The 27,892-nt window shown below is 42.3% G+C and overlaps 1 protein-coding gene across 3 annotated transcripts; it reads right to left on the bottom strand.

Moving 5' to 3' along the window:
- Positions 1 to 133: 133 nt before the first annotated feature.
- MAPKAPK5 (MAPK activated protein kinase 5) lies at positions 134 to 27,202 on the bottom strand. Of its 3 annotated transcripts, XM_068911059.1 has the most exons (15): positions 27,111 to 27,202; positions 22,586 to 22,659; positions 21,216 to 21,291; positions 19,889 to 19,986; positions 18,307 to 18,415; positions 15,559 to 15,648; positions 14,842 to 14,937; positions 13,475 to 13,555; positions 9,278 to 9,465; positions 6,661 to 6,781; positions 5,863 to 5,993; positions 5,104 to 5,219; positions 4,628 to 4,732; positions 3,346 to 3,433; positions 134 to 2,902 (listed from the first exon to the last, which is right to left on the bottom strand). In XM_068911059.1, exons 1-15 carry the CDS (start codon positions 27,144 to 27,146, stop codon positions 2,887 to 2,889), a joined length of 1,425 nt encoding a protein of 474 aa, XP_068767160.1. In that variant the 5' UTR covers positions 27,147 to 27,202; the 3' UTR covers positions 134 to 2,886. The 3 variants fall into 3 exon arrangements, with proteins under 3 accessions (XP_068767160.1, XP_068767161.1, XP_068767162.1); XM_068911060.1 differs by lacking the exons at positions 134 to 2,902; positions 3,346 to 3,433 and adding an exon at positions 3,572 to 3,811 and having other exon boundaries at positions 5,098 to 5,219; XM_068911061.1 differs by lacking the exons at positions 134 to 2,902; positions 3,346 to 3,433 and adding an exon at positions 3,572 to 3,811.
- Between the last annotated feature and the right edge of the window lie 690 nt (positions 27,203 to 27,892).

Raw genomic sequence — 27,892 nt, 5'->3', positions numbered from 1 at the left:
GTGGCAGGACAGGTCTGGGCCTGGCCCGAGAACGCTGGTGGCATGAGGGCACTGCCGTGCCCTCCAGGCCATAACTGTCCTTTCCTCATCTGTGCTAAAGGGACTTAGGAACCAAACAAAAGAAGCCAGTAACTTTTAAGTTTAGTAAAATCATTTATATACACTGATGCATAATATTTACATTATAATACTGATCCAAAATAAACTAATGTATTACAGATAACACTGAAAAGGAGAAATGAAAACATTTTAATACACAAGTTAAACATGGCTGATGAGGACAGACTCAGATTTCCAAAAGAAAAACCTGAAGTGATGACAGCAAAACTTTGACATGTTGCTATTTCCCATCAAAAACTCTTTCTGCTAGTCAAGTTCTTCTAGCTCTTTTTTTTTTAAATATATATAGCTGAAAATAATCAAGTCATAGGAGAAGTCAGATATACATAAAATTTTGAAAAGGTCAAATGATTTCAGATATTTTTATCTTAAATAAAATTCTAAAAAACCCCAACACTACATAGCTTTCCCATATTCTTTTAGTGTTTTTACAGAGAATTTTTCTTCTTTGATCCCACATGACCCTTCCATCTCAAGATATTTACAATATTCACAGTCTGCTATAAAGGATCAGTAGATTTATTACCAAGTAAAATGTTACATAATCAAGACAAGATACCTTGCATTTTGTCAACTGAAAAATAAAAAACACAGGGAGGAGAAAGTAAAATATAACTTTAAAATAGGCAAGTGAACTCCATTAGCGTGTGTTTAATTTTGAAATCTTAAAATGTAACTTAACATTTTAAAGAATAAAATTATGATCAACTTTTTCTCATAAATAAAACCATTTGACCTTGAATCTTCAAATTGTCTTCTCTTAATCTGTTCCTCCCTGCCTTCATTTTACATCAGGCCATTTTAACTTATCACAGACAATAAAATCAATAGTAAATCCACAAAAAGCAGTTCCTCATCACAAAAACCCTTAGAAATTTGACTTCTTCCCTCCAGACACCCAAACAGTCTACGGTTAATCGCAAACGTACCCATCTCACTATCAGTAACAGCTTGAAACAACTCTGTTGTGCAGGTTAAAGAGAGCATGAAGAGAGGAGGGACACTCTAACGCACAGCCAGTTCCAATCTTCTCTGCCTATTTCCAAGCTGCCTCGGGTGTCAGCAAGCAGCAGTTGCTATCACACTCCAAGGTGCTCTCTGCTATACCGGGCGCTCACCTGGTATTGCGGAAACAGGCTGCAGCCATTTCCTAGACATCATTACATAGCAGCATACGAGCCTTGCTGCTGTCATCTTCAGCACTAGAGCAACCTGCCAGAGCAAATAGGTGCCAGGGTCGCTCACAAGCTGCATGGATCACACCAGACTTTGGCACAGCAGTAGCCTCTGCTGACTGCGCTGTGCGTTAACAATGAGAGTAGCTACAATCTGATCCATTTTCATGCTAAGAAGTTCTGGCTGCAAAGAAACTGCCAGAGTATTCTCCTCCTTAGTGGAGACATTTCCAAAGTGCTTTTGTGGAGAATTTTCTGCACTCAAACAAAGGTGATTTTCTTGTTTGTTTCTCTAGTTGCCATTCTTAAAAATTCCAATACAATGAGATGTCCCAGAAAAAAAGCATTAATTTCAAGTTAAAAGAAAATGATTATAACATGTGAAGATTGTGTGGATGTTGACATGATCTAGAATTTAGGGCAAGGATAGAAATGCATCAGGCCTGAAAACTCACTGATACTACCAAGAAATGACAAATGCTCGTGTCTCTTATTGTCTTGTACAGACACCCTAATCTGAAGTCACCTCACTTGAGGAAGATCATAGTTCAATTCCCCATGTTAATTTTGTCCTGCGGACCAAGGACTGAAGTTCTCAAACTGTACTGTTCTGTAGGGTAGGATAGCTGGGAGACCAAATTCGCTTTCCACCCAGAATTATGTTTCTAGCAAGGAAAAGGGGGTTATATTCTTGACAGTTCACTACTGTGTCATCAATACATGTCAGTGCACAAGTATTCCATGTAGTGTTAGAGGTACAATTCTGGCTTATGCAAAAACTCCCTGTTTCCATCAGAGAAAGCGATGGTTAAATAGGGACTGTGGTTCTTACCACATAATAATCAGGCATTGGAAAATTGTTAACAGGATTAAAAGAAAACTGATAAGGTGCTGACAAAGAATGGGAAATGAAGAATCTCCTTCATGTAGAAAAATTAAGTTACTGTTTACAAAATTTTATAGAAAGAGTCGGACACCGGTTTGCCATCCAAGCTAAAGGTTACAAGAAAGTCTGTTATAGAAAAGACGACAAAAAAAGAACAAGGCTGGACTGCCATATGAGTAAATTGGGAGATTCATGGCTCAGGTTTGTAAGTATAAACCCAAAATTAATGAGCTATGAAATATAACAATAATGCTCAAGAGTCGTTACTAATAGCCCTGAAATGGCACTTCAGTCTGCAGACCAAACTCATTCGACGTCTGCACAGGTTTAGTACCAAAATATCTCTATAAAAAGCCTTCGACCAGTCTCAGAAGAAAGAAAAGTGTCTGAAGGTAGAAAACTAGAAATATGTACAGATTCTTTTCATTTGTTTAATTAAAATTAAAAAAGCAGCTTTTGGAGCCAACGTTTCAGACTAGTGTAAGAGTCTGCCCTGGGCAGCCTCAGGGTCCAGACAGCACAAGGACATGTGTTGAGGAGCAGCCCTTGCATCTTTTGCTCCCCCAGGAGGGGCTCAAAGGCATCAAAGACATGGGAAGCTTGGACTCCAGAGTGACATAAGAGAAGGATCTCTGGTGGATTCACACAGCAGCACTATGACCCTTGCCAGGATGATCTCTTTCAACCAAGAGGTCAAGTTTGAAATCAAGTGTTGGGTCTTCTAGAAAGGAAAGGATAGAGTATGTGGGTGGAACACACACAACTTCTCACCAGGGGGATGAAGCAAATGAACCCCACATGTATTGTTTGTAAAAGATCCCACCATGAAAATAAAAATAACTTGTATACAAGTAACCAGAGCACTCTTCTGTTCTGCTGTTGCACAATATGATAAGAGGAGTCTTATGCTGAATGGCCATTCAGCCTTGAAGAACGGTCAGAGGAAGAGGGGTTACAGGAGAAAGAAAAAAAGGGCTGCTGATCAGAACTGAAAAATACAGCAAGCACACAGACTCAGGTGCCCTTGGCAAGGCCAAGTGTAGCTCTGGGGTCATTTAGTGAAACAGGAGGTTATTTTTGTTGCCTCTACAAAAAGACTCAGAATTTAGGTACAAAAGGTAGCTATGAAGTTTGTGTTTCACAGCACTTGCTTCAAGTACTTACTGAGCAGGGTGTTGAGAAACTGTGGCTGTCTCATTCACATACATAGTCATTGCAGCTGGCTGTATGTATAGCAGATGAAAGGCAGCTTCTGCAACGGGTTATTAAGAAAAAAATGGTCTTTAACAATATAATTTGCCCCATCTGGGGGACTCATGATTAACAGTACATAAGTGATCATATATACCTCAAGGAACTGAGTTTTAAAAAAATATTACAGTACCAATGATTTTTGTATCTACAACTATACAGCATTTTCAAGCAGTATGGAAATTTAATGAAATAATTATGATTTATTAATTTACATAAAAATACTTTTTACAGTTAAAGAATAAATCTTAAATGGTAAAAAAAATAAGATTAAGAAGCTCCAGCTATTGAGAGTCATGGGAGTTTGTCTGCTCTTCAATAACTTGTTTTACTATTTCTGCCAGTTTTAGTCGATCCACTTTATCTGTGAATCCTCTGCCTGAAAGGAAAAGAATAGGTTGTCAGCTGATGTTGGACACAAGGAGGAAAGCAGTCATGGCTGGAGTCGTCATAAACTGACTGAACACAAAATAATGCTTCATATAAAAATTTAGGACAACATTTACAAGTGCACCAAAATGCCTTATGACCTCAAGTTTCATTGAGGGGGGAAAAAGTGCACTAAAAAAAAGTTAAATTAAAAAGGAAAAAACACACAAAACAAGAGCAGAGGCATGGGCAAGCTCTTGTGAACTTTGCTGATGCCAGTGGTTGCCTGCTATCCCTCACCATCTGCTCCTGGAGGCGGACGCCCCCGCAGCCCTGTACTGCCAGGGAGCCATCTGAGCACACAGTCCATGTCACTCCCAAGTCAGCTGGAGTTCAGGTCTAAACTGAGCAGAAGAGATGTTGGGCTGACATAGGTGAAGCTGCTCATACTATCTGCTGAAACAGCTTGGTCGCAAGGGCAGCAGCCACCACCAGAACGAGGGTAAAACTAGCCAGAAGGAAACAGGCTGAGAAGTGCTACAGCAGTTTCTAAAGTGACGATTTGCCTATGCTCTTAAGTTCCTAAATGACTTCATGCCTTTGAAAACTCGATCCCGAACATCAAATACTTAAGTTTTAAAGCAGGACTTTAAACCTCATTTATAGAGCATCCACATTGACAGAACAGGGGTCTGAAACAGTGTCAAAATCTAAATCAGCCTGGCACAAATTCAAGAAGCTCATTTTATTTCCATCGAAGAAGATCACTGCTTCCCCTCATTCGCCCGGCATTAAGATCGCTCTCCAGGTAACAGGAGTTCCTTACCATTCCAACTGAAGCTCTGAAGAGTGTCTCGCAGCAACTTACACTCTCGATTATACTTCCAGGCCTCCTGCATTACTTCATTCAACTTCTCATCTTCATTCTCTCCTATTTCGGAGAACAAAGATAAACAGAAGGTTTGTCATTCTTGCTCTCCGCAACATTCAGAGCTGCGGTAAACAATACGTGCAGTTATTCTGCCCTGCATCACGCAAACTAGAAAACTGGTTGGAAGCACTCCTGTTTGAAAGTCATTTTAAACAGCTCTGCATGTGACTGTCCCATGTGACGTTAATATCATGCACGCACCAAAATTACAGTCCACAGATAACAGTTTCCTCCTGAGAGAAACCAACTATGATGACAGGATATTTGTTTATCCTTCCTCACTACTAACACGGACTGATGTTGAAGCACAATAAAAAGTCAGTGCCTTGAATGTTTAGGAATGTAACTTTCTTAAAAGTGGCAACCTTTACCAGCCTGCGGTAGAATGCACTGTGCAATCACATCTCTGAGCTTTTCCAAAGCCACATTGGAATCATTACTTCCATTCTCAGGGTCGTGGATATAAACACCGTCCTTCGGCTTAGTGCTGCAACAGAACAAGGAAGAAATAATTACAGTGTGAACGTAACTCAACTTTAGTCAGAGCTTAAATCCATTACTCTTTGAGTAACTGAACCAGTACAGTGCTTTCTTATACTGGATGGAAAGCAAGCCAGATTTTGGATTAACTATAACAACAACGTCCTGCATCATGAGACCACTTGAAATAAGAAAAAAAATGCTTCTTTAAATTAATTCAAGTAATCCTAAAAAAAACATTATTCTATTTTTCAGACAGGTAACTCAAAGCAAAGAGAGATTACCTGACTTTTTGAGTAAATAAATGTCAACACCAGAACAAAATCTTGGAAGTCCTTCTCCTAGTTTGCCCTACCTTATTTAACATATCACCCATCTTCTCATACCAGATCTGTTCCAGTCTCTTTACAGTATAACAACAGCACCCCATCTCCTTCCTGCCTTCACTGTGCCAGGAGACACAGTATATTATGCAAGTATTACTTGACTCTCAACTACCCGCTTTGGCATGGAAATAAGAAGGCGTCAACGAAATTAGAACTTCAGGAGCATGGTTTCAAGTGAATAACCTGTAACAGGTCTTACAGTCATTCTCCAGGCATCAGAGCTGCCAACATTTTAATTTTTCAAAAACAGCTTTAGAGAGTTACCCCAGTAATTTCCTCTTGCGCAGGATTGGGTTGTTGACGGAGTGAAGGGGTTTGAGACTGACTTTGAGGTCTTGGATTCTCATGTTCGCAAGCTGTTCTGCATGAGCCTGTTGTATCCCTGCAACCATTGCCTGGAACGGAAAAAAGTTGTGCTTGATGTTTTAATTAGCTTTTTTGTGAATAAAAGGACAATAGAGGGATAACATTTGCCATGGACAAAAAACATCCTATGCATTTCAGAGATGCATAACAAAACTCAGGCTTGCAATGCACATGACATGCTTAGTACTACAACTGCAGGACAATATAGCTCAAACTCACAGGGGCTAAGTATCTTAAAGTATCATCTCTACTTCTCATGTTCAGACTCAAGAGAACCAATTCTGAACTCCTGTCAGTACAGAGTTTAAAGGAAACAAGGAGCAGTGGAGATTACATGAATGATTCTCTTGCTACCAATTAATGAAGCTATGAGCTGTAGTCAGGTATAAAACATGGGAAAACATGAAAAAAGACCTAGAAAGGAGTCCTCAGTTATGTCTACTGCCATATTCTGTTCTCTCCTTGTTAGCACACGGATGCTGCTCTTTGCCACCTATCTTCAAGTATCTTCTCCTAGCCCAAATTTCAAATGGAACTGTTCTCATTTGCATACAAAGATCTCAGGCTCCCTCACTAGAGAACAAAGGGAGTTTTTTTTCTGCATAACACCACGTGAAAGAAATCACTTAAACCACCCTAGAGAGCTATCCAGCTCCCCTGTGCAACATTCTTGATAAAGTAAAACACTGTTTAGACCTTGTCCATCATCAGCTGGGCGGAGGGTAGGATGTTATCAAGTGCCTCGGTGGAGTTGAGCCAGGGATGGTCCAGAACACCTTCAATAGTCAGCCGTTCCTCAGGTTTGACCTTCAGCAGCCTGAGTGAGGAATCAATTAGTCCATAAAGAACCCCTTGTTTGGAGTTTCCATGTAATGATCTGCTGCTCTGTCTGGGATCAGAGCACTTTGCAATGTCTAAACGTTAGAGAGGTCAAAAAAAAAAAAGAGACCTCGCGTAAGAGGTCCCCAAAGCAGGCTGGCTTCCCACCAGCCATTTTACCTCACTGATCCTTGCTGGGGTGATACTTGAACACTATCACAGCTCTTTCAGTTATATTCAGCAACTCAGTGCAAAGAAAGCCACTGAAGGTTGTTTTAGCAGTACCTGTGTTCAGCTGAACTCTATATTCACAGCCTCCAAGATAGGAGCTATATTCCAAATGAAACAGAAATGATCCAGACCGCTGCCCTCTGGAAATTCACATTTAGAGCTCATCTGCATAATAGTCCGTACTCATACCACAGGCTCTGGGCATGGTAAAGCAATGCCAAGTCTCAAAGTTGGAGAGCTGGTTTCTGCATTAGCTGCTTTCACCACACAACTCCTTAGCTTTATTTCCTCTGCCAAAGGCTCCACTAATGGACACATTAGCAGGCTACAGCGCCTGAAAATAAAAAGAAACTCTATTCTGAGATTTCTGAAAACCTCGTGGAATTAAGTTTTACTAGAAAGAAAATCTCTGGAAAGAGGTTTTGCAGATACACTCACATTCTCATGATAATCGCAACTGTTTAATAAAAGCAGTAAAATTTCAGCCTGAGTACTGACAAGTTTCCAAGGGGCTACGCTAGAAACAAAATGACTTGATAACTTCGTCATACTTTCTTTGTCAATACTCTAAATCAGCTTCCTGACTGCAGAGCAAAATTGTTCAATGTACCGAGAAAGTAGAAATAGAAAGAGTTTTCTTTTTCTAAAAGAGTTTTCTTTTTCTTTTCTTTTTCTAAAAAGTTTTCTTTTGTAAAAGAAAACTTTTACAAAAGGTCAGCAGGACCATAGGCTAGCTCAAATTTCACTTGCAAGGCCACGCTGACAAACAGGTCTCCAGCTCAGTTTTAATACAAGATCCATGATACGTACATTCCTTTTCTGTCGTTTTGCAAAGTCCTAATATATTTTCAAGCATTCCAATTTGTAAAGCTTGGGGTCAGAAATCAGCTTAACATGCTTGAAAAGAAGCAGCCGCTTGAACGCAGAATACAACCTCCAGAAGCAAGAGTTCACATGAACAGCAGTCTACGTAAATAATATAAGCTTCACGAAAATTACAGAAAGTCTAAAAATATTCCTGCACCATAAACACAGATTCAGACTCACTGGCTGGAGGACAGAAAAGCAGGAAAAGGAGTCCTGATAGCATTATTAAAAGAATTACGTGAAGTCAAGAACATCCAAGTAACAACAGTGTGTGAACAGAGTTTCATTTTAAAAGACAATGAAATCTTTTGACTGTGAAGCTTCTGTATGAGAATAAAGAGTTGACCTTGGTATAAATGGAAGTTTCACTGCAACATAATCGGCAGTTTGTTTGGCGAAAGATTCTGGGCTCTCCTGCATTGCTACAAACAGGTCCCTGCACCCTTTCCAAAAGTGTTTTTAAGTCCTTGGAGCCTTTATAGAACCTCAGAGGACACAGTGACATTTAAAAATTGTTTACTAGATTGATTTTTTTTTTCCTATTCATGTTGCTTGTACGTTTCCAGTTCCTCTGACGGTACAAGCAAATGCAGAAAGTTCCTCCTGCATTTAAAAAAAATAAATGAGGTCAAGAGCTAATCAGTGTCACATTCTTGCTTTCAAACAGCACCACTGGATCACAACATTTGAAACAAGCAAGAGATGTGTATTTGTACAAAAACGGTTTCAATTAGCATTTAGAATAAAATAACCATGGAAAAAACTTATTTTGTAGTCCCATGCCTTGCAACAGATCTTAATATACCCGTCTGAGACCAAGCATGACCTGTCAGTATCCTTTAGATAAGACAGTGGATAGAAATTAGTTTCTGGCCTCCCTTCCTACGCCTCTGTTCAGACTCCTCCGAGACTGTGTATTACGTGCACAGGGTTCTAAGGCACAGATCTACCAAGGCAATTAGTTGGACAGTTCCTATTTAGCCACCTAAATGCCCCTTGATTTTAATGGCAGTTTAGACTCTTCCATAGGAGATTGCAAGCACTCTGTAGGCATCTGACTTGGCAGTCAGTTGTCTATATTCTTCTGAAGCAAGATAGAAGGGTTTTGCTGGGCCACTGGCCTTACAGACTAAATGCACAAAACACTCCAGCAATTTTAGAGACAGGAGACATCAAAAGTTGAACACAAATGTCAGAGAAGAGGAAAAAAAGAAAAAATATTTACCAAAATTCTTTCATGGCAGATATGACAGAAAAATTTTGCAGCTGCATATGCTGCAAACAATTCGCCCCACCTTTGGGAAACTGAGCCCTTTGTGATAATGCACTTTCAAGTAATTTTTCAATTCCTTAATATAAGTAAAGAGCAATACAACATTTCCCTCAGCTGACTCACTTTCGCACAATGTCTTTCGCCATTTCTGAGATCTGGCTCCACTCTTCCTCTGGAAATTCAAAACTTCCTGTCATGATCTTTTTCCGCATGTCCTTTGGAATTGTCCGACTGTGATGTTTGGAGTAAAATGGAGGGTATCCACACAGCATCACATAAATAATGACACCCAGGGACCACAGGTCGCAGCTCTGAAAGCAAGGAAATGATCACTCAGGGGTACAACTTGCAGCAAGCAGTGGTGTAGTTCAAAGTGCTTCCCTAAGAAAGTAAAAAGCACAGCTCCCCCTTCTCCTGCAGGCCCCCTCTGATAAAGTCAAAATCCTATCAGAACTAAAATTTCATACGGATTTTTCTTCCCATCAGTTGCTTAATGCTTTATCCTTTTCTTCAACAGAAATATACCAGCTCAGTATTTCTACCAGCTAGTTTTGCTTAAGAAGGTATTTTAAAACATCTTCCTGGCAAATATATAGGCACAAGATAACTCCACGCTGCCAAGCTAGACTGCTTCCAGTGCCCAAACTAGCTTGTTTACAGACAGCTTCTGTAACTCTGCACTATGCAACGGTACATTGTATGGCAACAGCCAGTGTGTCACAGGCATGGGCAAGCTGTGCATTTATTACTTCTCTCATGATACTCGAATCCTAGTCTCTGAATATCAGAACACAAAATAAAACAGAATGCTATACAGTCATGTTTTAGAACCTGAAATTTAAAAAGGAAACATCAAACAAATGAGCTGGCAGACATACTCAGAAGTTTGTAATGAAAACACATGTCCTGAAAGCCACAGAGATGAAGAACGGGCAGGCAGGCAGGAACAGTATCTCACAGCTTCTTATGCCATGCTCACCCCATCCTTCCAACCCCAGGCTGGAGCTCCCCTCCCCAACCCCTGCACTAGTGTTACTGCTTGCGTGATACAGAGCAAGTTCATTCAAGAAGCAGATACAGCTAAAAGCCACCCCAATAAAGAGGCTATACACCAGATCCATTCCTCATCTGGATCACTCTGTGTTCAGGCAACATCAGCACTAACCTGAAGCAGTGAAAGGGACCATAACAGTCTGCACTTTGATTCAAGTTCCTATAGGACCATATCCTTAAGGAGAGAGCTCTATTATCACTTGGCAATGACACAGCACAGCTTGGCGCTGGAAGGACTTGCTCTGACCCTGGCCATCCTTTCCATCATTTCCATCCATTTCTCTTGTGCCAACACTAGCATTTGTGCAGCTAATCATGCATTTTCACTGGCTTGGTTTCCAGCCCTATCAGTCCTCTAGGGGACTCCCAAAAGGTTGTGCCAGCACAAGGAGCTCTAGCCAAGTGTATGGAGAAGTCTGAACTCAGCACAGGTTCAGATGACTGTAAAAAGACACCCAGGGGCAGATTTGAGAGGCTGGGGAGTTTCTACAATCTGTTTTAAGCAGACAGAAGTCTGTACAGCTGCTGAATGGAGCAGCCTCAGCACCACCCTGTCTGCACCCCAGCTGTATATTCCACTGCCTCCTCTGGGACAGCACTGGTGCTCCTGCAGCTGCACAGACTAATCCATCAAACAAAAAATCCTAGGCGCCAATGACTGCTTTTTGACTAGATCAGCACTGACTCAGACCCTCGAAGGCAAGACTTATCTTGCAGAAGCAGTACACTTAGATCAGCTCATACTGATCATGAAGTTGTACCCTTCACTTTTACAAAACCTGTGGATGCTGATGACAGGAGAAACCCCTTGGTGTTGCCCCACATATGCGTGCTTTTTAGCAGGTTGTTTAAGTCAATCCCTGATGGATCTACGAGTCTCATTTCTATTTAGATACCTAATTCTCAAAATTTTTCCAGTGACTGGAGATAGTTTCTAATGAAATCAATGGGATTTTAGGCATATAAACAGGAACCAGGTGTCCAAAGTCTTTGTGAATATGGTTCTCGGAGCCTATTTTTCAAGACTCTAACCTGTATCTTAAAACCCCTCCAACTATGACGTATATACACATATCTGATCCAATGCACACACAGCTTAACGCAAATACTCAGAAGTTAAAGAGGTGCTTTTTTCTCCAGGTTAAATGCGTGGGAAAGAGCTGCTGATCATGAAGGCAGATCACAGGCGTTTCCAAGGCAGACTCCAAAATGCGGTGGAAGGACAGTGTACCTGGGAGTCCATCATAGTCTATTTCAGGGAATTAGGCATATGCCAGATGCTGCCTTTGCAGTGAGTCGCACTTGGCAAGGTAAGGATAAGGCTGCTTTCATTCAGCAGCATTTCCAGTTAGTGCAGCCATGACTAAAAGCAGCTGATCAATTCTTTAAGTTCTTTAAAGGATCTGCCCCATGCCCCAATCACCATATCACCTTGTAAACCCCAGAAGAGCAAGGGAGTTGAAAGTGTCAAGGGGAAAACACATTGGCAGCAGAGCGTTAATCTCGTCAGTATGCGAGTAAACTCCAGTTGATATCTGTTTTCAAGGCTCTTTAATTCCATACAAGAATATGGACCAAGTTTTGCTTCATTTGCTATGGCCAAGGCTATTCGGTTCATTAAAAGAAAACAACCACTGTCAAACTGTTACCAATGTGAACAGTAAGCAACCACTTGTAGGTGTCTCTGGAACTGCATCCTACCCTTTTGCAACGAAAGGAAGGGAAGCTCCTTGGAGGACCGTTATTGGAGAGCCAATCTGCTTCAGTACACAGAGGTGGAATTCTCGTCTCTGCCTTGTAAGACTTCAAATATTACAAAAAAAGAACTTTACCTGTGACTGGGACTTTTCACATGAAAGGGTAGGAGAAATTCTGTACTGGAAGAATACTGGCACCTGTCTGAGAACCCTTTTTATAAAAGGGCTTAGCAGCTGTTTCAACCATCAAGCTATTTTTCTAGGATGGAGAACAGAGAGCCATAACCCTGAAGAAGGCAGATGCATGATTAGGAAACCCACACAGATTAATTCAGTGAAGGTTGTCTCTGCCTGTCTTTGCTTTAGCTCTCTATGGAAGCTATTCAAACATATCACTATATATCAAACTATCTCCTCTAGCATGCGTGGGTTAACAAACATCCTTGAAGCTGGAATCAGTGCAGATATTTAATACTGCAATCAGAAATCAGCTAACTTTAATCAAAATAAAGAGCCTCAAAGGAAAACACTCAGTGATCCAAACACTGTAAACACAGCAGGTGAGAACGACACTGATGTGAAGGAAGACACATGAGAAGGAATGGCCAAAAAGGAACACAACCTTTTCATGCACTTTGTCACAAACTTCACTGAGATTCTAGCATCAGTTGCGATCACCCATGGCCTTCTGTGACAGACAATGCAACACGTTAGCGCTCATCTAGCGGAAGATCCCCGATACAGACAAGGCACCATCACAGCTGCCAGAACAAGCTAGTGTAAACAGTGCTTTGCATATTCAGAAGCCCCAGCTGACAGCAGAAGAGGATTCCTTTGGACCAATCCCTTATAAAGGCAAAGGAATGTGACCACGAGGGAAGTTCTAACAGAATCATTTTACTCTCTCCAAAACGTTGTTACTATTTGATGCTCCTGTTAACAGTGTTCGTAAATTTCTCCTTTAATTAGAGGATCGCTAATTAGGCTTGGATCAAGCAACCACTTCATTATTCACTTTGTCAAAAAACACAGAGACAGCAGCACCATTTATCACGTCTCTTCTAAACTGACTGAGAAAGCTACCTGTAGAGATCACATTCTTCGGGTTTACCAGTTCTCCAAGTCAACTTAACAAAACCTGGTCTGGCCCTAGTAAACTTAATGAGAGAAATGCTGCTGTGTACGCGATTGCTCTGTAACATCTTTTAGAATAGCTGAATGAAACCCACTTATGAGAAATATGTTGTCAAAATTATTACCTCCTTCTTGCTGAAAATACATGTGTATATATAATAGTGAGTAAAGTGACATGTTTCCCTGTGGTTTCCTGTAGACCCTGCTTTTTCCTCAGCATGAGGTATTTGGCTAGTTAGATGCATCTCTGAGCAATGAGAGTAAAACAACTTTATTGCTCCTGGCTGTAAGCGTGTGATTCTAGGGCAAAAAAGTTTACCGGCTTAGGTGATAAGCTGTGTCTATAGACTACTTCTATAGCATATACATCTGTGGAAGGGGAAAAAAAGACACTGTACTTAAAGTATGTTGACATATGGACTATTTCATAGCTTACCTTGTTATAAGTGTAAGGTGTTGGAGAGGTGGGGATAATACCAGACTTTTCTTTCTGATGCCGTCTCTGTGCCTCCAATACCTGTTGCCACAAGGGGAGGGGGTGGAGGGGGGAAGAACAATTGTAAGAAAATTGCAAAATACATCTAGATTACAGGCACAGCAGCAGTGCCTATAACCAAAGATGCCTGATGCTTTACAGCTAGGTGCAGTTATTCCAGCTACTGAAGACTCTGCCAAACTCAAACTATTCTTTCTATGAGATACTGAAACTTTTTATTGGGGGGAAGGGAAGAGGGGGAAGAATTTCAGCTACAGTACTTAGCTGCTTTGGATGAAATTCCCAGTTTTGCCTGAATTAAAGCAACTGCACACATCCTTTTTCTACAAAAGCTCTAATACCTTTGTGCTTAGAAATTACAATTTGAAATATATTTGGAGGGTAACCCTAGCTCCAGATGTGTCCCTTTTTACCCCTCCCATGAAAACCTGCTCAAATCTGTAGCAAGTTTCTACAAAGATCTCAGTTTAGATATACTCAGGAAAAAAACTTTGTAAGGATTTGGCAGCTCATTTGTTTTTAAAACCCTGCTTGCACTGCACATGGCCCTTTACCAGTCTCCAGTGGACTGTGTGGGCCACGTATGGGGCACACTCGCCTGTCGAGGCTGCATGGTCTGATGTCTGCAATTGCTCTTGCTAGCCATTAAAGGCTGCCAAAGTGCCCAGTGCCACAATTAAACAGCAATCTCTGCAGTTTTTTTGAAGCTTTCTTCAGGACTTAAACACAAAGAACAAAGGAAAAAGGAGGGGGAAGCAGCGCTACAAAAAGCGGCCTGTCTGTTATAATAGATTACATCTTAACGTATACTGACAAGGGGGCCAAGTCAAGGTAAATGGGCAACCCTATGGCACTGCCCCACTTGAGCAATTGCTTTTACAGAGCCTTACTGTTTCAGCCAAGTCCTGTTGAACATAATCTCATAGGAGCCTGAGCTGGAAGGAGGATTCTGAAGCAAGGACTTCTACAAACCAACTGCTTTAACACAGCAAAAGACCAGCTCTCAAAATCCTGCAGCACTTTCACTGGTGGGAGTCAGGACTGAGAGAGTCAGGAGGCATCAGCAGCAAGTAAACGCTAGAAACATAATCCAGGAATTTTGCCTTGCAATACCCTGCTGTAACCAGTAGATCACAGTGGCACTTGATGTTGAAAGGCAGCTACCCTACACTGCTTGCTTACTCAAGACTCCTGCATTGGCAGCCTTTAACAGTATAGCAGGGGCTTTTAAAAGTGAGATGCTTTCGAAGGCACAGGCAACAAAGATCATTATTACTCTATAACCTAGAATTGAAATTACTCTTTACCTGAGGTGCTACATAATACGGAGTGAACTGTGGTGTCATCAAGTCACCTTGGTCTATTTTGGCAAATCCAAAGTCACATAATTTAACAGGTGCATCCTAAAACAAGGAGGAGAGGTTTTAGTACGAAATCTCACTGTATCTGCTTTTCTGCTACATCCTTCTATGCCCTCCTATTCATCTTACCATCACCACAGCATACCCCAGCATACCCTTCTCGTATTTCACAGAGCAGCTAATGAGGTCAGAAGTGACCTTTGCAATGATCATTTTTGTTCTCCTAGGTGCTCTGGTCCCTGTCTCAGCTTTGGAAAGCTCCAAATGCATTGTAGGGAGGTCAATGCATATGCAGGGGGGTTATGAGTAAGAGAAGAAAAAAATAGGCTACAAGCTATGGATATTTCAGTCAAAGCACCTATACTTCCTATGTAACACCTCCTGATGACACATGGGGCAGAAATAGGGCAGGGAGGATTCTCTCCACCAGAAAGAAATCCCATGTCAAGATGGAGAACCTGACCCACATTTAGTATCAGTGGCATGGACACGCTCTACTCCAAGTGGATCAGAATATAGAAAAGCCCAAAGCCAAAAGGTCATTTGTTTTTGTCACCAAAACATTGCACCGGTGTCATTCCACATTTCTCAACTATTCTGAATATTATCAAGCTATGTTACAGAATTCAGCAATAAACAAAGATTACTAAGTCTTCATCTTACCAAAGAGTTATCCTTGAAGAGAAGGTTCTCAGGCTTGAGGTCTCTATGTGCAATGTTTAATGAGTGGCAATGCTGCAAAGCCAAAGCTATCTGAAAAAGGGCACAATAAATCAACTACAATTGTAGAACTTCTCCTTTCACCCGGACAGTTATTTTAGCTTTGAAAAGGACATTGCCAACATAAGTTAAGTCCCAAACATTCTCGTTCCACTTGGACACAATTCTGAGTTAAGATATCCCTGGCCATACTGAGCAAAAGTGCAGTAAAGTGTGAAGATTGGGAAATGAAATCAACCAAGCTATTCAGTTTACATTTCACTCAAAGCAAACAGAAAATAAGCTGTATTAGGCTTCCCAGTCATTTGGCTAATGCGGGACATTACTATAACCCCCAGAAGCAAAATGGATCATGACAGTGTCCTTTTATATGCTGTACTAGGTTTGCAAGGTCACCAAGCTTGCTTGCCTGTTCCTCAGCAATTACATTCTGTTTAATAGTCAACAATGAGTTCTTGCTTCAAGATTTTGGTAAATACTTTATTGCATTTGTTACTTGTTTAAGAGTCAACATTCACGCAGCTTTATTCTTTAATTCTTGAAGGGACTGCCTGCAATTTACTCATTTCATGTGATACTGCACAGAAATATATTACTTAATTTTCTTCAAAGACAGCATCTTACACTGCTGTAGTTTAAAAACCTGTAACCTCGCCATGAAAACTCTACAAGCTGTACATTTGAAAGTGTAATCCATTTAAAGAAAACAGAAACAAATACTTAAACAGCATTACTGACACAAAAGGTAAAGCCGCATTAGCCTTATTTGGAAGTACTCCTATCGGCTTCTGTAGGATCGTACCCAAATAGGTACCCAGTAGGGTGAAGCACCGAGTCCTTAAAAGACTACAAATTACTGTGACAAGAGACCTTCAGTGTTAACTTAGCTCAGAAACAAATACAAATACATTCTCGGAAAACACGACGTAGCTTTGTGACAAGGCTTTAACTCTTACTGGGAACAGGGAGCTAAGATTTTTAGCTCAGGACAGTGACGAATAAATCACCAGATGAAAGAATAAAGGCTTTAAGATTTTTCTCAAAGTACATTTGTTTAAACATTAAGGCAAAGAGTTACTTGGAACATGAATAACCTAACCGTACACAAAGTCAGAATTTAATTCAAAGTCTAGTCTTTGGTTTTTGTTTTAAAAAGTTTTTGGGACAAATGGATCCTGGAGAGCCCCTTGCGCTGTCAAAAATCAAACTACCCAAAAGGATATGAAAACAAACAGTCAAGAATAATCCTGCACTTCCATCTAATTTCTTTGATGGCTGAAGCCCAAAAGGTAACTGCACAATTAGCATTTCATTAGAAACAAGTCAAAGCATAAAGCAGAAGAGTAAGACGAAATGATTTGGCCCTTATTTTGTTTCAGACTAAACATCATCTCCCTAGCACAGGGGAAGCAATCAGGATATTGATATATTCATAACCGGTCATGTTGATTTATGTCAAGTGCTGTAGTATCTTGTCTCATGTTTTCTTTCCTTTATTTGCTGCAGTGACCACTGGTGTGGGAGCAGGACATTTGCTGCTTAGTGTCTCCACTGCAGCCTCACACCTACACTTCACACCTCCATCTTTTGTTTGGAATGTCACCATAACCTCTGCAAGGGGCAGACGAGGGCGACTCTGGCCCTCAGCTTCTTGCCGTGGTGCCAATTAGCATGCAGAAGGGCTCAGCCATTCTGACAGCAAGTTCCTTCTGCCCTTCTAATTCCTTACAGGAGCCTGCTGGTCCTTTGGTGCGGTTCCCTAGAAAGGGCATCACAACATACAGCCATACCACCTTTTCTGCAACCTTTCCATGAACGCAGCCTTTCTGGCTGGGCACCACAATTCATCCAACAGCTTGGAAGTGAAAGGGAACAAGTCCACCCCAGAACTGAGAACAACTGACAATGGGGATCCCTGCATCAAATCCCACAGAGCCCCTTCTGCTTTGTCATCCTGCCTACTCTAGCAGGAGATAAGCTACTCATAGCAGATGCACTGCTAAGCAACAAAGAGTCTGACGGACACCAAACCCTCTAGTAATAAGTACCAGGGAGGCATTAAAACACCACGTTCAAGAGTGAGCTATAGTTGTCTAGAGAGATGGAGAGGGAAGAATGATACCAGAACAAACAGAACAGAAAATATGAACTACACTGGTACATTCTTCTTACGGTCTTCCATGATAGCTAGGATTTCTGCAGAATAAATACAGAACCGAGGCTGAAAACCACTGGCTCAGGACACACGTACATCAGCGCGTGCTTCCCTGCTCAAGAGGGGAGAGGGACAGTCTGTCTCATGACCAAGAGACATTCTCAGACAGGAACCAAGGGGCCACGTGTGGTTGGTCTGGTGAGAGCCTGTGGACTGCTGGATGCAACACTGAGAACAGCAGTGAGGGAGACAGCAGAAAGACTCTGGAGGAAAAGAGTTCTCTTTGGTGAAGTGCTGTGTAGACCACAGCAGGAAAACCATAGCTAAGAATAGCAGACACCAGGGTTCCAACCCAGAAAAACTAGCCCACACCTTCAAACTCCTTGTTTCTGTCAGATTATAACAAAGCAGGCAATGATCATCAGACCAGAACTGAGGGTTATTTTAGCTTCCTTTTTTCCCTCCCCCCACCCCATAAAATTGTTAAATACTTTAGCCATTATCATAGATTTGCTTATACATGGGAGTTAACTTGCCTGCTTTGTTACTTGGCTTGCTTGCTTCTCAGTAAAGTGCCGGTGCTGGCTGATTCTGTGAAATAGCTCTCCCCCTTCCATCATCTCCATTACAATTAGAAGCCGAGCCCTGTTTAAAAGCATTTCATTTTGTTACATTAAAAATAATCAAATAATAACAGAATTGATATGAAATATGCATTATTAGCATATCTATTGATGCAGACCAAAAGAGAGAAAAATAGTTGCTTCTTCTGCAGTTGTTCTAGCCATTTTAGTTCAGTAATTTTGCCTTTAATCACGTAAGCTGCAGGATTTTCCGCCTCCCAGCACAAGCTGACACACTGATTGTCAGCCAGGAAACTACAGTTTGCTCTTCATGTTGGGCTCCTGCTTCCAGCTGGAACAAGCATCACGGACATGTCTACATGGATGGATACAAACAGATACCTGCAAGCTCCCCCCACGCTTTCACTGGCAAGCCAGTCTGAGCCTGGAAGCATTTAGACATATCAACATATAACTCCGCCTTCAAAGAATTAATACAGCAGGCAGAGTCTTGCATTAAACAGGCTAAACAGCTTCCAAACATGAGCTGGTTTAGAGCACAGCGTACACCTGCCTGCACCCATCCTTCCAGACGTGCCAATTTGCTGAGCTACCTACCTAGGTGCTAAAGATATTCATGGCTGTTTAGAAGCAGGAGGTTAAGAGTTACCTTTAACACATTTGAGTCAGGATCCTCTATTGTACCTCCTGGTTTTAAATAAAAGTTTTATTACCAACTTCCTGAAGTGTGGAGATCAGGACTGAGAGGTCTTCAAGAAGCTGATTTTTAATTCTTCTCATCACATAGCAAAATCAGATGCATTGGAGGCTAAGACAGGTCTCAGTTCTTTAGTTCTCCCAACTCTTTTTTTTCCACAACTAACGTTCAATTAGAAGATAACATTTTATCCCACACCATATTACTATATGAAAAATAATCGGTCTGGTTCATGTTTTGCTGTGTTCATTTTAGACATAACAATGTGCCGAGATCACAGGGCAGTAGTTTTAGAAGCTTTTTTTCCCTCCCCCCCAACCCCCTTCTTTTTAATTAGGGTCAACACTCTGAGTGGCCCACAGCCACCACCATCGCGTAAAGGGACCTCACTTATGATCCTGGGTAGCAACAAAAGCTGCAGCTCTAATTCTGCTTTAACAGTGCTTTGAAAGGAGAAAGATGCTCAAAGGTTACAAACAATTCAACTGAGGCTACTAACGCAATATTTAAGCGGGACAAAAGCTATTTTACCCCCTCAGACAATGCAGGTATCACAAACTGTTGTACTTTTCATTGAGGAGTCTAAGAAACGAAGTTGTGCTCAAAACCAGTACTGAAGGAAGCAAATTCTTTTCACTATGCAAAGGTCTGGGCACTGACAGGGGAAACAGTAAGCGTTGCTTAGTTTGAAAGCAAGATGTCATGTTTGGAACCCCCCAAAAAAACATTCACTTCAGTCACACTGTGATAAAATAAATAAATAAAGCAAACTCCACTATACCTTGGCCTAAACACGGAAAGCAAGCTGTGGGAATGAATCACCCTATGTAATCTTACCTTGGGCTGGATTCATGTGGGAACTGCACACTGTTAGCATAAACTTCAATAATTTGAACAATATTTGGATGTGTTGCACACATCATGTGCAGACGTACCTTAAAGAGAAGGGAAGAAACGTTACTGTACACAAGGACATGCATCTGCCCAGTTTTGCTCCTCGCTCTGCCCCTGAGACTACAGCATACATGAGCCTATGTGCTGCTCAGCTGTGCTCAGCATGAGTCACACACAATTTAAAATAGACCTCCAACTATTCAAAAAAATAAAAAAAAAGTCTGAAAGCATTTATATGAGTAACCCAACAGCCATGACACCACTTTGCCTGAATAAGACAAAAAGATCATACGTTGCCAACCTATTTGTTGCAGACCCTGGAATCAAACCCAGCAGAGTTCCAGAGAGCACCCAATCTTTAGGATGATTGTTTAGATTTCTTTTCTTTAAGAAATCTAAAGCTAGAATCAGCATTAAAGTAGCAATAAGATACCATTTAAACTGATACATATCTGGAAATTCATGAATAAAAGCCAAAGTTCCATAATCCATTTCCTTCTATAGCCAGATGGACTAGTCTAGCACTTAGGATAGGTAAAACCTCATCTCCTGTTCAGACCTTTTGAAACAGAAACCTAAGGAATTTCACTCTGTTTAAACCCACCTGGCCTGCTGAATCAAGCCAAGCCTTGACACTCTTTGTATAGACTTTTCCCTGGGAATTTTAAGTGAGAATTAGCTCAGTAACAGGAAATGGAATTTGCCTAAGCCTTGAAGACAATGAATGTTTCTTTTGCTTTCACAGAAACTTTAACAATTGCATATCATTTCAAATAGATTGACAGTTTATGATGCAAGTTTAAGTTGGCTTGCTCTTGTCAGCCACAGCAATATAATCACAAACAGTATCAGTGTGATTATTTAGTTTCTCATAGACTCATGTAATTTAGAGTGCAACCTCAAGTATTCCTGGCAATTCTTACAGTAATTACATACAAAGGTGAGATGTATGCAAACAAAATTACTTCTGAACAACTCACAGTACATTACACAGGGCATAGGGAGAATGCTAGGTTCAAAATACAGCTCTATAAGTTACACTTGTACATATACAACAAACACCTTCAGCAAATACACAGTTAGAAGGACCCTCACCTCATTTTGCCCACTCCCTCTAGAAATCAAGCCCAGCAAATCTAGGAACAAATGCAAGGAATCTCGCGTTGCAAGATCCGCATAGCAAGGTTTCTTAAAACCATTGAAACAATTCACCGAAAGGGAGAGACTTTGCAGGGTGTCAGAAGGCAGACAGTATAAACAGGAACTATACCTCATTTCTAGCTTTTGGACGATCGAGAAGAATTTTCAGTGCAAAGCGTTCTTGAGACGATTTTTTCACGCAGACTCTGGCATTACAGCAATAAAATTATTCAGTCAGCAAGAATGCTAGAGACACTTCAAGCAATTGCGTTACAGTTACAAGTGAGCTCTCCAGGTGGGAACTAACAAGAATGCTCACTCTCTGGCATACACCAGGCACCTGTCACAACACCCAGGCTTGAAAGCCTCGAGTTTCACTGTCTTCTGCGACAAACACGTAGAAACACCTCACACAAGGTTATACTTTCAGCCACGCAGAGAGCGCACTTCAGAGCACTGGGTAACTGTGGACAAACACGACACACTGTATACGTTCATTTTAAGAGACGCTTCTGATGAAAAAACCCAAACCAGTCAATGGCAGCCTCAACATCTCCAATGGAGAATCTACTCTGCAGTAAATAAAGCGTTGCCTAATGGAAACCCTTATGCTGGCAAGGCCACCAACCGTGCTGCACATGTTTTTTTCCCCTCTCTTCCCCCATTTAACATTAACAATGGAACTGCATCAGAGGGAAGGGCCCACATATTAACAGGCAGCTAAAAGAATAAAGAACAAAGGGATATTTTAATAGAGATCAGGGGCAACACAGCAACAGAAAATGGATGAGGAGAAACCAACTGCCTGGACAGGAAGATAAACGGTGGCAAGAGACAAACACCCTGCCAACCACCCAGAGGCAGAGAGGCACAGACGTTTGCTTTCCAGAGCTCAGGCGCAAACTCTTGCTCTCAAAAGGGAGATCACTGGTTGAAAAGGGAACATATGTTTTGCTTTACAGAAAGCGTCCAGTTCAACGGTTAGAAATTCATGACAGGCAGGTCTGGTATTAGATGCAGAGCTGGTGGCACTATCTGCTTTGGCCTCACATGATGATCTGAAAAAACAGCTGGTAAAAATAGCTAACTGGCATAGAGTGCTGACGCCCTAAGTGAGGACACCGCAGATGGGAACAGCGACCTTTGCACCATACTGTGAGTAGCATCAAAAGGACAAAGGTGTTTGAGCAGCATTTTCTACCACCATCTTTTCACGACCGATTCCTGTTGCCACTTTGCTTCCGGAATACAACAGTGAGACGGGACAAAGCAGAGAGGCAAGGAGAATTTCTGTTTCAAACGTACTCAGTAAAAGACAATACCTTGCTCACACATCAGCTACCAGCCACACAGAGTACAGAGACATTTATTCATTTATAAAGAGAGTCTTCAAGATATCACATCATTCTGCCGTTGGCATGCTTAAAATATATACTCACTTCTCCACAGGTAATGTAACAGGCTGAGATTACATACAAATCCGCAGGTGTATTCTCTTACCTAACAGGACCACTGATCCCAGCTCCCAGCTTCTGCGTCCAGTTAATGTTGTACTCCTCTAAAATGGAGGTTTCCTATTCAAGAAGGAGCAGAGGGAAGGGGAAAGAGATTAAAAAAAAAAGTTACTAAATCCCTTCCAAAAAAACAACTCAGCAGACCTGATCTGCAAGATACTAAAGCAGAGAATGAGCCTGCTTTGGGGTTTTGGTTCACCTAGGGAAATTACACATAAATATGTCTGTTCACATAACAACACGAGAGCTCATATAAAATGATTGCTGTGCAGCTGTAGTATCTTGCTGAGACGGCTCACCTTGGCATTTTAAAACAGGATTATCAAGCACAGTAAACAGGATCTTGGGCTTTTAATATGGAAGGCTTATAAAGGATACTTCTCCTGACTCCAGAATCCAGTTTTCTAGCTATTAAGTGATCAATTGCAACTGAACGCAAAGATCCAGTTTCAGCACTACTATGTACTCTTTTGATCATAAAATACAACTCAAAAATCACTTTGCTTCTTTCTTAAAGTTTTCAAACCTTTGGACTCATTACACTATAAATTAAATGCACGACTAGTTTTAGCTTGTCTGATAATGAACCAAGCTCATGTTTATAACTCTTTTGTCCTAATCCATATACACAGGGTTTGGTTTTGTTATGACACAGTTTGGTGCTATCATGCTTAAACATGTCACAATGCAGGATATAAACGTAGCCTTAGTAAGGAGAATTTTGATTAATACTGCTGCCATATGCTGTTACACAGATGGTGATTTAACAACAGAGCAGCACTGAATGGTGGAAACGGTGTGTGCAAACTCAAGACACAAAGCAATATATGCTATAAAATCCTGGAATTATTTTTACATGAACATTGTTATGCATGTTCCAAATTAATTTTCCAAAAACCTATGCTTTCTGATACACTGCCAAAAAAAAAAAAAAAAAAAAGAGGTGGCACCAAAAGCTAGCACTACAGAAGTTTTAAAAAAAGCAGGTAAAATGCCCCCAAAACACACGGAAAACAAACGAAAGAGTCAATTGCTTGTAAAGTAACTTTATTTTGATCAGATTTTCCTTATGTTAATCTTCATTCCAAACCTGCTACATTTGAGGATTTACTCATGATACAAACCACCAAAGATTTGAGAACAATCACGCTCTCAACTAAGCCTATGGAAGGCGGCAGCCCCTAACATGGGGAGCATTGACTCTGCAATTCAGAGAGCAGGGGTCAAACATCCAGCCGCATGGACTGAAAGCAAAGCAAGAAAGCAGATGTTGAAGGCAATATTTGGAGGGATAGGAGGGCTGCTTTTAGTGTAAAGGACGGGTGCAAATGGAACACTCCTTTTCTCACAACTCTGGAATAGTTATTACATAAACCATAAATGACTAGTATGAAAGGTCTTAAGGAAAAAACTAATTACGATACAATTTGAAATCGTAGGAAAAACAGTCCAGGATCAGTGGACTACATACGGCCTCTTGTTTTCAAGTAGAAACTCAAAGAAACTTTGGCTGTTATCAATTTAATTAACACAATTTCACTGAGCCTTGAGAAGCGTATTCGTGAAGAACTAATCCAATTTTTCCTGCTATTCAGATACAGAGAATTGAAATCCTCACAGGTGCAATGAAAATACAATTTTAGAAGTACATTATAAGCTGAGAAAAGGTTCTTCTGAAATGTGAAGTACATTCCCAGGACACGCTTTCGGGATTGCACTTACTGTCCAAGTTTGAAGAAAGTCCAACCACTGAACTGGAGAAGCTAATGCCAAAGCACTCTGGAACCACATCTTGATTAAATGACAATTTTTAAATTATTTTTTATGTAGCTTTGAAGTCTGTTGCTCTTGTTTCAAAAATGAAGGGCCTGCATACCCACCCTAAAACTTACCTAACCTTTTCAACTATACAGGTAAGTCTAAAAAGAGATACTGTCTATACATACAAGCCTGGGCTTGACTTCTGCTATGGCAGAGAGACCATTTTTTCCGTTTGGACTGAGCAAGTTGAACCCTAGTAACAGAGGAGCTGATTAGGAATTGGCAAGTTTGTGATCTATGAACCAAAAGGAGGGAGAGAAGATCTGATATTTCTCAGCACCTGAAGGGTAAGGTCAACAACTACAAATAGTAAGTCCATTTTTAATTAAAGTTAATTTATTTCCTCCTGCATATTCTGGGCTTTTAACAGTGGTTTAAATAAGAAAGCCAAAGTTCACTGTTTTCTGCATTTTTATAATTTATTTATTCAAAGGCAGCTTGACAACTTAGAAGCAAAAAAAAAAAAAAAAAAGAAAGAAAAAGTCATGAAGAAACATTATTCACCATCTCCTAATGATAGGAAATATATAACTTGTGAACTTTAATATATACTAATCTATGGAGTTGGCTAAACTCCTTCTAGCTCACAAATGCAAGTTCTGAGTCTAGCATCAAGACTGTATTTAGCTGCAAATCAACATGTGTTCCTAACATTCAAACAGCATGAAATTTTTAAAACGTACAAATATAAATTTGCCCTCTGAAAATATTAAAATCTATTTCAATTGATTAAGCCTAAATGCCTTGCCTTCCCATTTAGGGTAATGCACTATGGATGCAGGTAGCAGAAGGCCCCGTATTCTGTACTTAGCTCCACATCTGGAAAATAGCGTGCCTTACAGTAGCACTGCTGCACAGCACTGAACTTGTAAACTGGCTGACAGGTCAGCTGGAACTAATCTGCTGAGGCTGGGAATAGAGGAGGCAGAAGAGTGCTGGAGAGCACACTTCCAGGGGGAAAACAAACAAACAAAAAGCAAAAGAACAGGCAGTGGTGTAATTTTCTTACTGTAAACTTTTGTGCAGCTACTAGTGTAGGAATTTAAAGATCATTCCTTACACTAATTTCCACTGGGGAAAAGGAATAAATTGATTTGAAATGTATTCAACTGAAAAAAAAAACCACACACACAAATTCTACAAGTTCAACACTCTTCAATAGCACAATTCCCTTTCAAAAGCTCACGGTGCCTAAACCAATGGTTTGGGTATCCTCTCACGCAGGATCATTTGTCTGGGATGGCAATGGTTTGGAAAGCTAGGAATGCAGTTTCTCCTAAGTTGATCAACAACAGAGAAGCTGTTTTCAGACACACAGCTCAGCATGCCTCAGGCCTGCTCAGCGGAAAGTTCAGGTGCTTCTCGGTTTCCACTGAATCCCAGTGGAAAAAGGTATGACATAAAAGTACTTCAAGAACAATAACACATTCTTAAAGTTGATTAAAAGTATATAGACTGCCATTTGGACAAATGCCACATATTCAACAAGTGATATGCAAATAATCAACGTAACTGGTTCTCCTCTGCTAAACTGTTGGCCTTTCAACTTCTGCTAGTTCACATTAAACGGTGATCACAGTCTCGAATCACAGAACTTAAACCTGCAGATGCAGATGCAAACCAACCAAACTTGAAACAATAACTGAACATTAGCAGAACAGAGGAATCAACATGATGTTTAAACAGACTAAATTATATCTCCGATTCGGACAGTGCCTGTCACCCAAAACGTTCACCCAGAACCTGTTCTTAGCCAGCATCCTCCAGAGCGAGGGGAGCAAGGCAGATAGGAGGCTGTCCCTACCCCTGCAGGACAGTGGCTTTCCTTGTTTGTTGTAAATCAAGAGCTATGATATAAATCATTATCTTTTCATGAAATATCACTGAAGTACTTGACAGAACACTCACTCGGAAAGCCTTCTGGACAGCTGTTTCACCTGCACTGTGCTAAGACTGATAACAAAGTGGGAGGGCTCAGTACACCACTCTGGTACTTGACCCAGTAGTTTCCTCACAATTTGGAGTGCCGAAACGTTATGCCTAGACTCCCTTCCACTTTTGGCTTTTTCATTTCAAAAAAGCAAGGCCCGTACACTTCTAATCAATGTAGAGTTCAGCAATATAGGACTGAATTTCAACATCCCTTTTTCACCTCAGTGAGCTACATACGGGATAAATCCCACAGCCAAAGATAACACAGATGAAGGAAAAAAGTCAAACTCCAATACATTAGCTCTTTTTTAATCTACCTTTTTCTAGAATTCATTTGCCTTATTAATTTAAGTATTTATTAAGGCAACCAGAATCTGCGACCGGGAACATTTTGTGCAAGATAAACTTGCAGAGTCTTTAACACATTGTTTTACTGTCAAGACGGTCCCCCTGCTTTCCTCAGGGAACCCGCTCAGTCGGGTCACAGAAGGATTCACCAGGAAGCGTTAAGCTCATACAGCGATTCTTGCTGTTCAAAGGAACAAAATTTGGGGGGGGGGGGGGGGGAAAGGCAAAGCCTGGATCGGCGGAGCTGCTCTGCCACCCCTCCAAACGCAAACACCCACATTTGTTTTCATGACAGCGCCCGAACGGGAAGGCGGGGAGGCACCGAGGCGGCAGAGCTGCCCCCGCAGCCGGCAGAGCCCCCGGGACGCGCCGCCCCGCCGCGCGGCACCGGCCGCCCGCCCGCGCCCTACCTTGATCGTCTTGTCCATCTCGTGAGCCTCCGACATCCTCCCGCGGCGGCCCGGGCGGCGGGGGCCGGGCGCCGCCCCCGGCGAGGGCCGCGGGGGGCCGAGGGCCGGCGCGGCGGGGAGGGAGGCGGCGGCGGCGGCGGGGCCGGGCCGGGGGCACCGGGGCGCGCTAGGCAACGGGCAGCCCCGGAGGAGCCTTTGTGCCGCCGCCGCAGCGCCTCATCGCCAGCCGGCCGGGCCGGGGAGGAGGGGGGGGGGGAGCGGGGCCAGGAGCCCGCGCGGAGGCGGGGCAGCGCCGCTGCGAGGGCGCGGGCGGGCCCAGAGCCGCCGCTCAGCCCGGGAGCCGCCGCCGCCGAGGCGTCGCCGCCACCGCCGCCGCCCGGGAGCCAGGCATTGCCGGCACCCTGAGCGGGGCACACCCGCCGGGCGGCGCGCCCCACCGCCGCGCTGCCGCCGCCGCCGCGCACGGCGCGAGGAGCCGGCCCGGGCCTCCCGCCTCCCCCCCGCTCCGGCCGGAGAATTTTAGGAGGCTCCGCGGCGGCGGCCGCGTCGTTTACAGGCGTCCGCCGCCGCCCCTCAGGGCGCGACTCAGCCGGCAAAGCCCCCCAGCGGGGCCTTCCTGCCGCGGGCGCCTTCTGATGACGTTACACCGGGGGCGGGAGCAAAGCTCCCTTGGAGGGGCGGGGCCAGCGCCTGCCTCTTAGCCCCGCCCCACCGGGCCCCGCCCACCATCGGGAGAGCTCGCGAGAGCGGGGTGACGCGAAGCCTCGCGGGAGTTCGGGGTG

Source organism: Struthio camelus, chromosome 17 (genome assembly GCF_040807025.1).
Source record: "Struthio camelus isolate bStrCam1 chromosome 17, bStrCam1.hap1, whole genome shotgun sequence".
NCBI lineage: Eukaryota > Metazoa > Chordata > Aves > Struthioniformes > Struthionidae > Struthio > Struthio camelus.
Note: the sequence above shows the minus strand (reverse complement) of the source record. Positions and strands in the feature narration are given on the sequence as shown.

Bases quoted from the DNA above. Each gene is read 5' to 3' on its own strand.
- MAPKAPK5 (XM_068911059.1), bottom strand. From the start codon at position 27,146: ATGTCGGAGGCTCACGAGATGGACAAGACGATCAAG. The intron at 18,416-19,888 runs GTAAGATTACAT...GCTTTTAAACAG, and splicing joins CCACATGAATCCAGCCCAAG to GGCTCGGCTTCTAATTGTAA. The intron at 5,994-6,660 runs GTCTAAACAGTG...TTTCCGTTCCAG, and splicing joins CCCAGCTGATGATGGACAAG to GCAATGGTTGCAGGGATACA.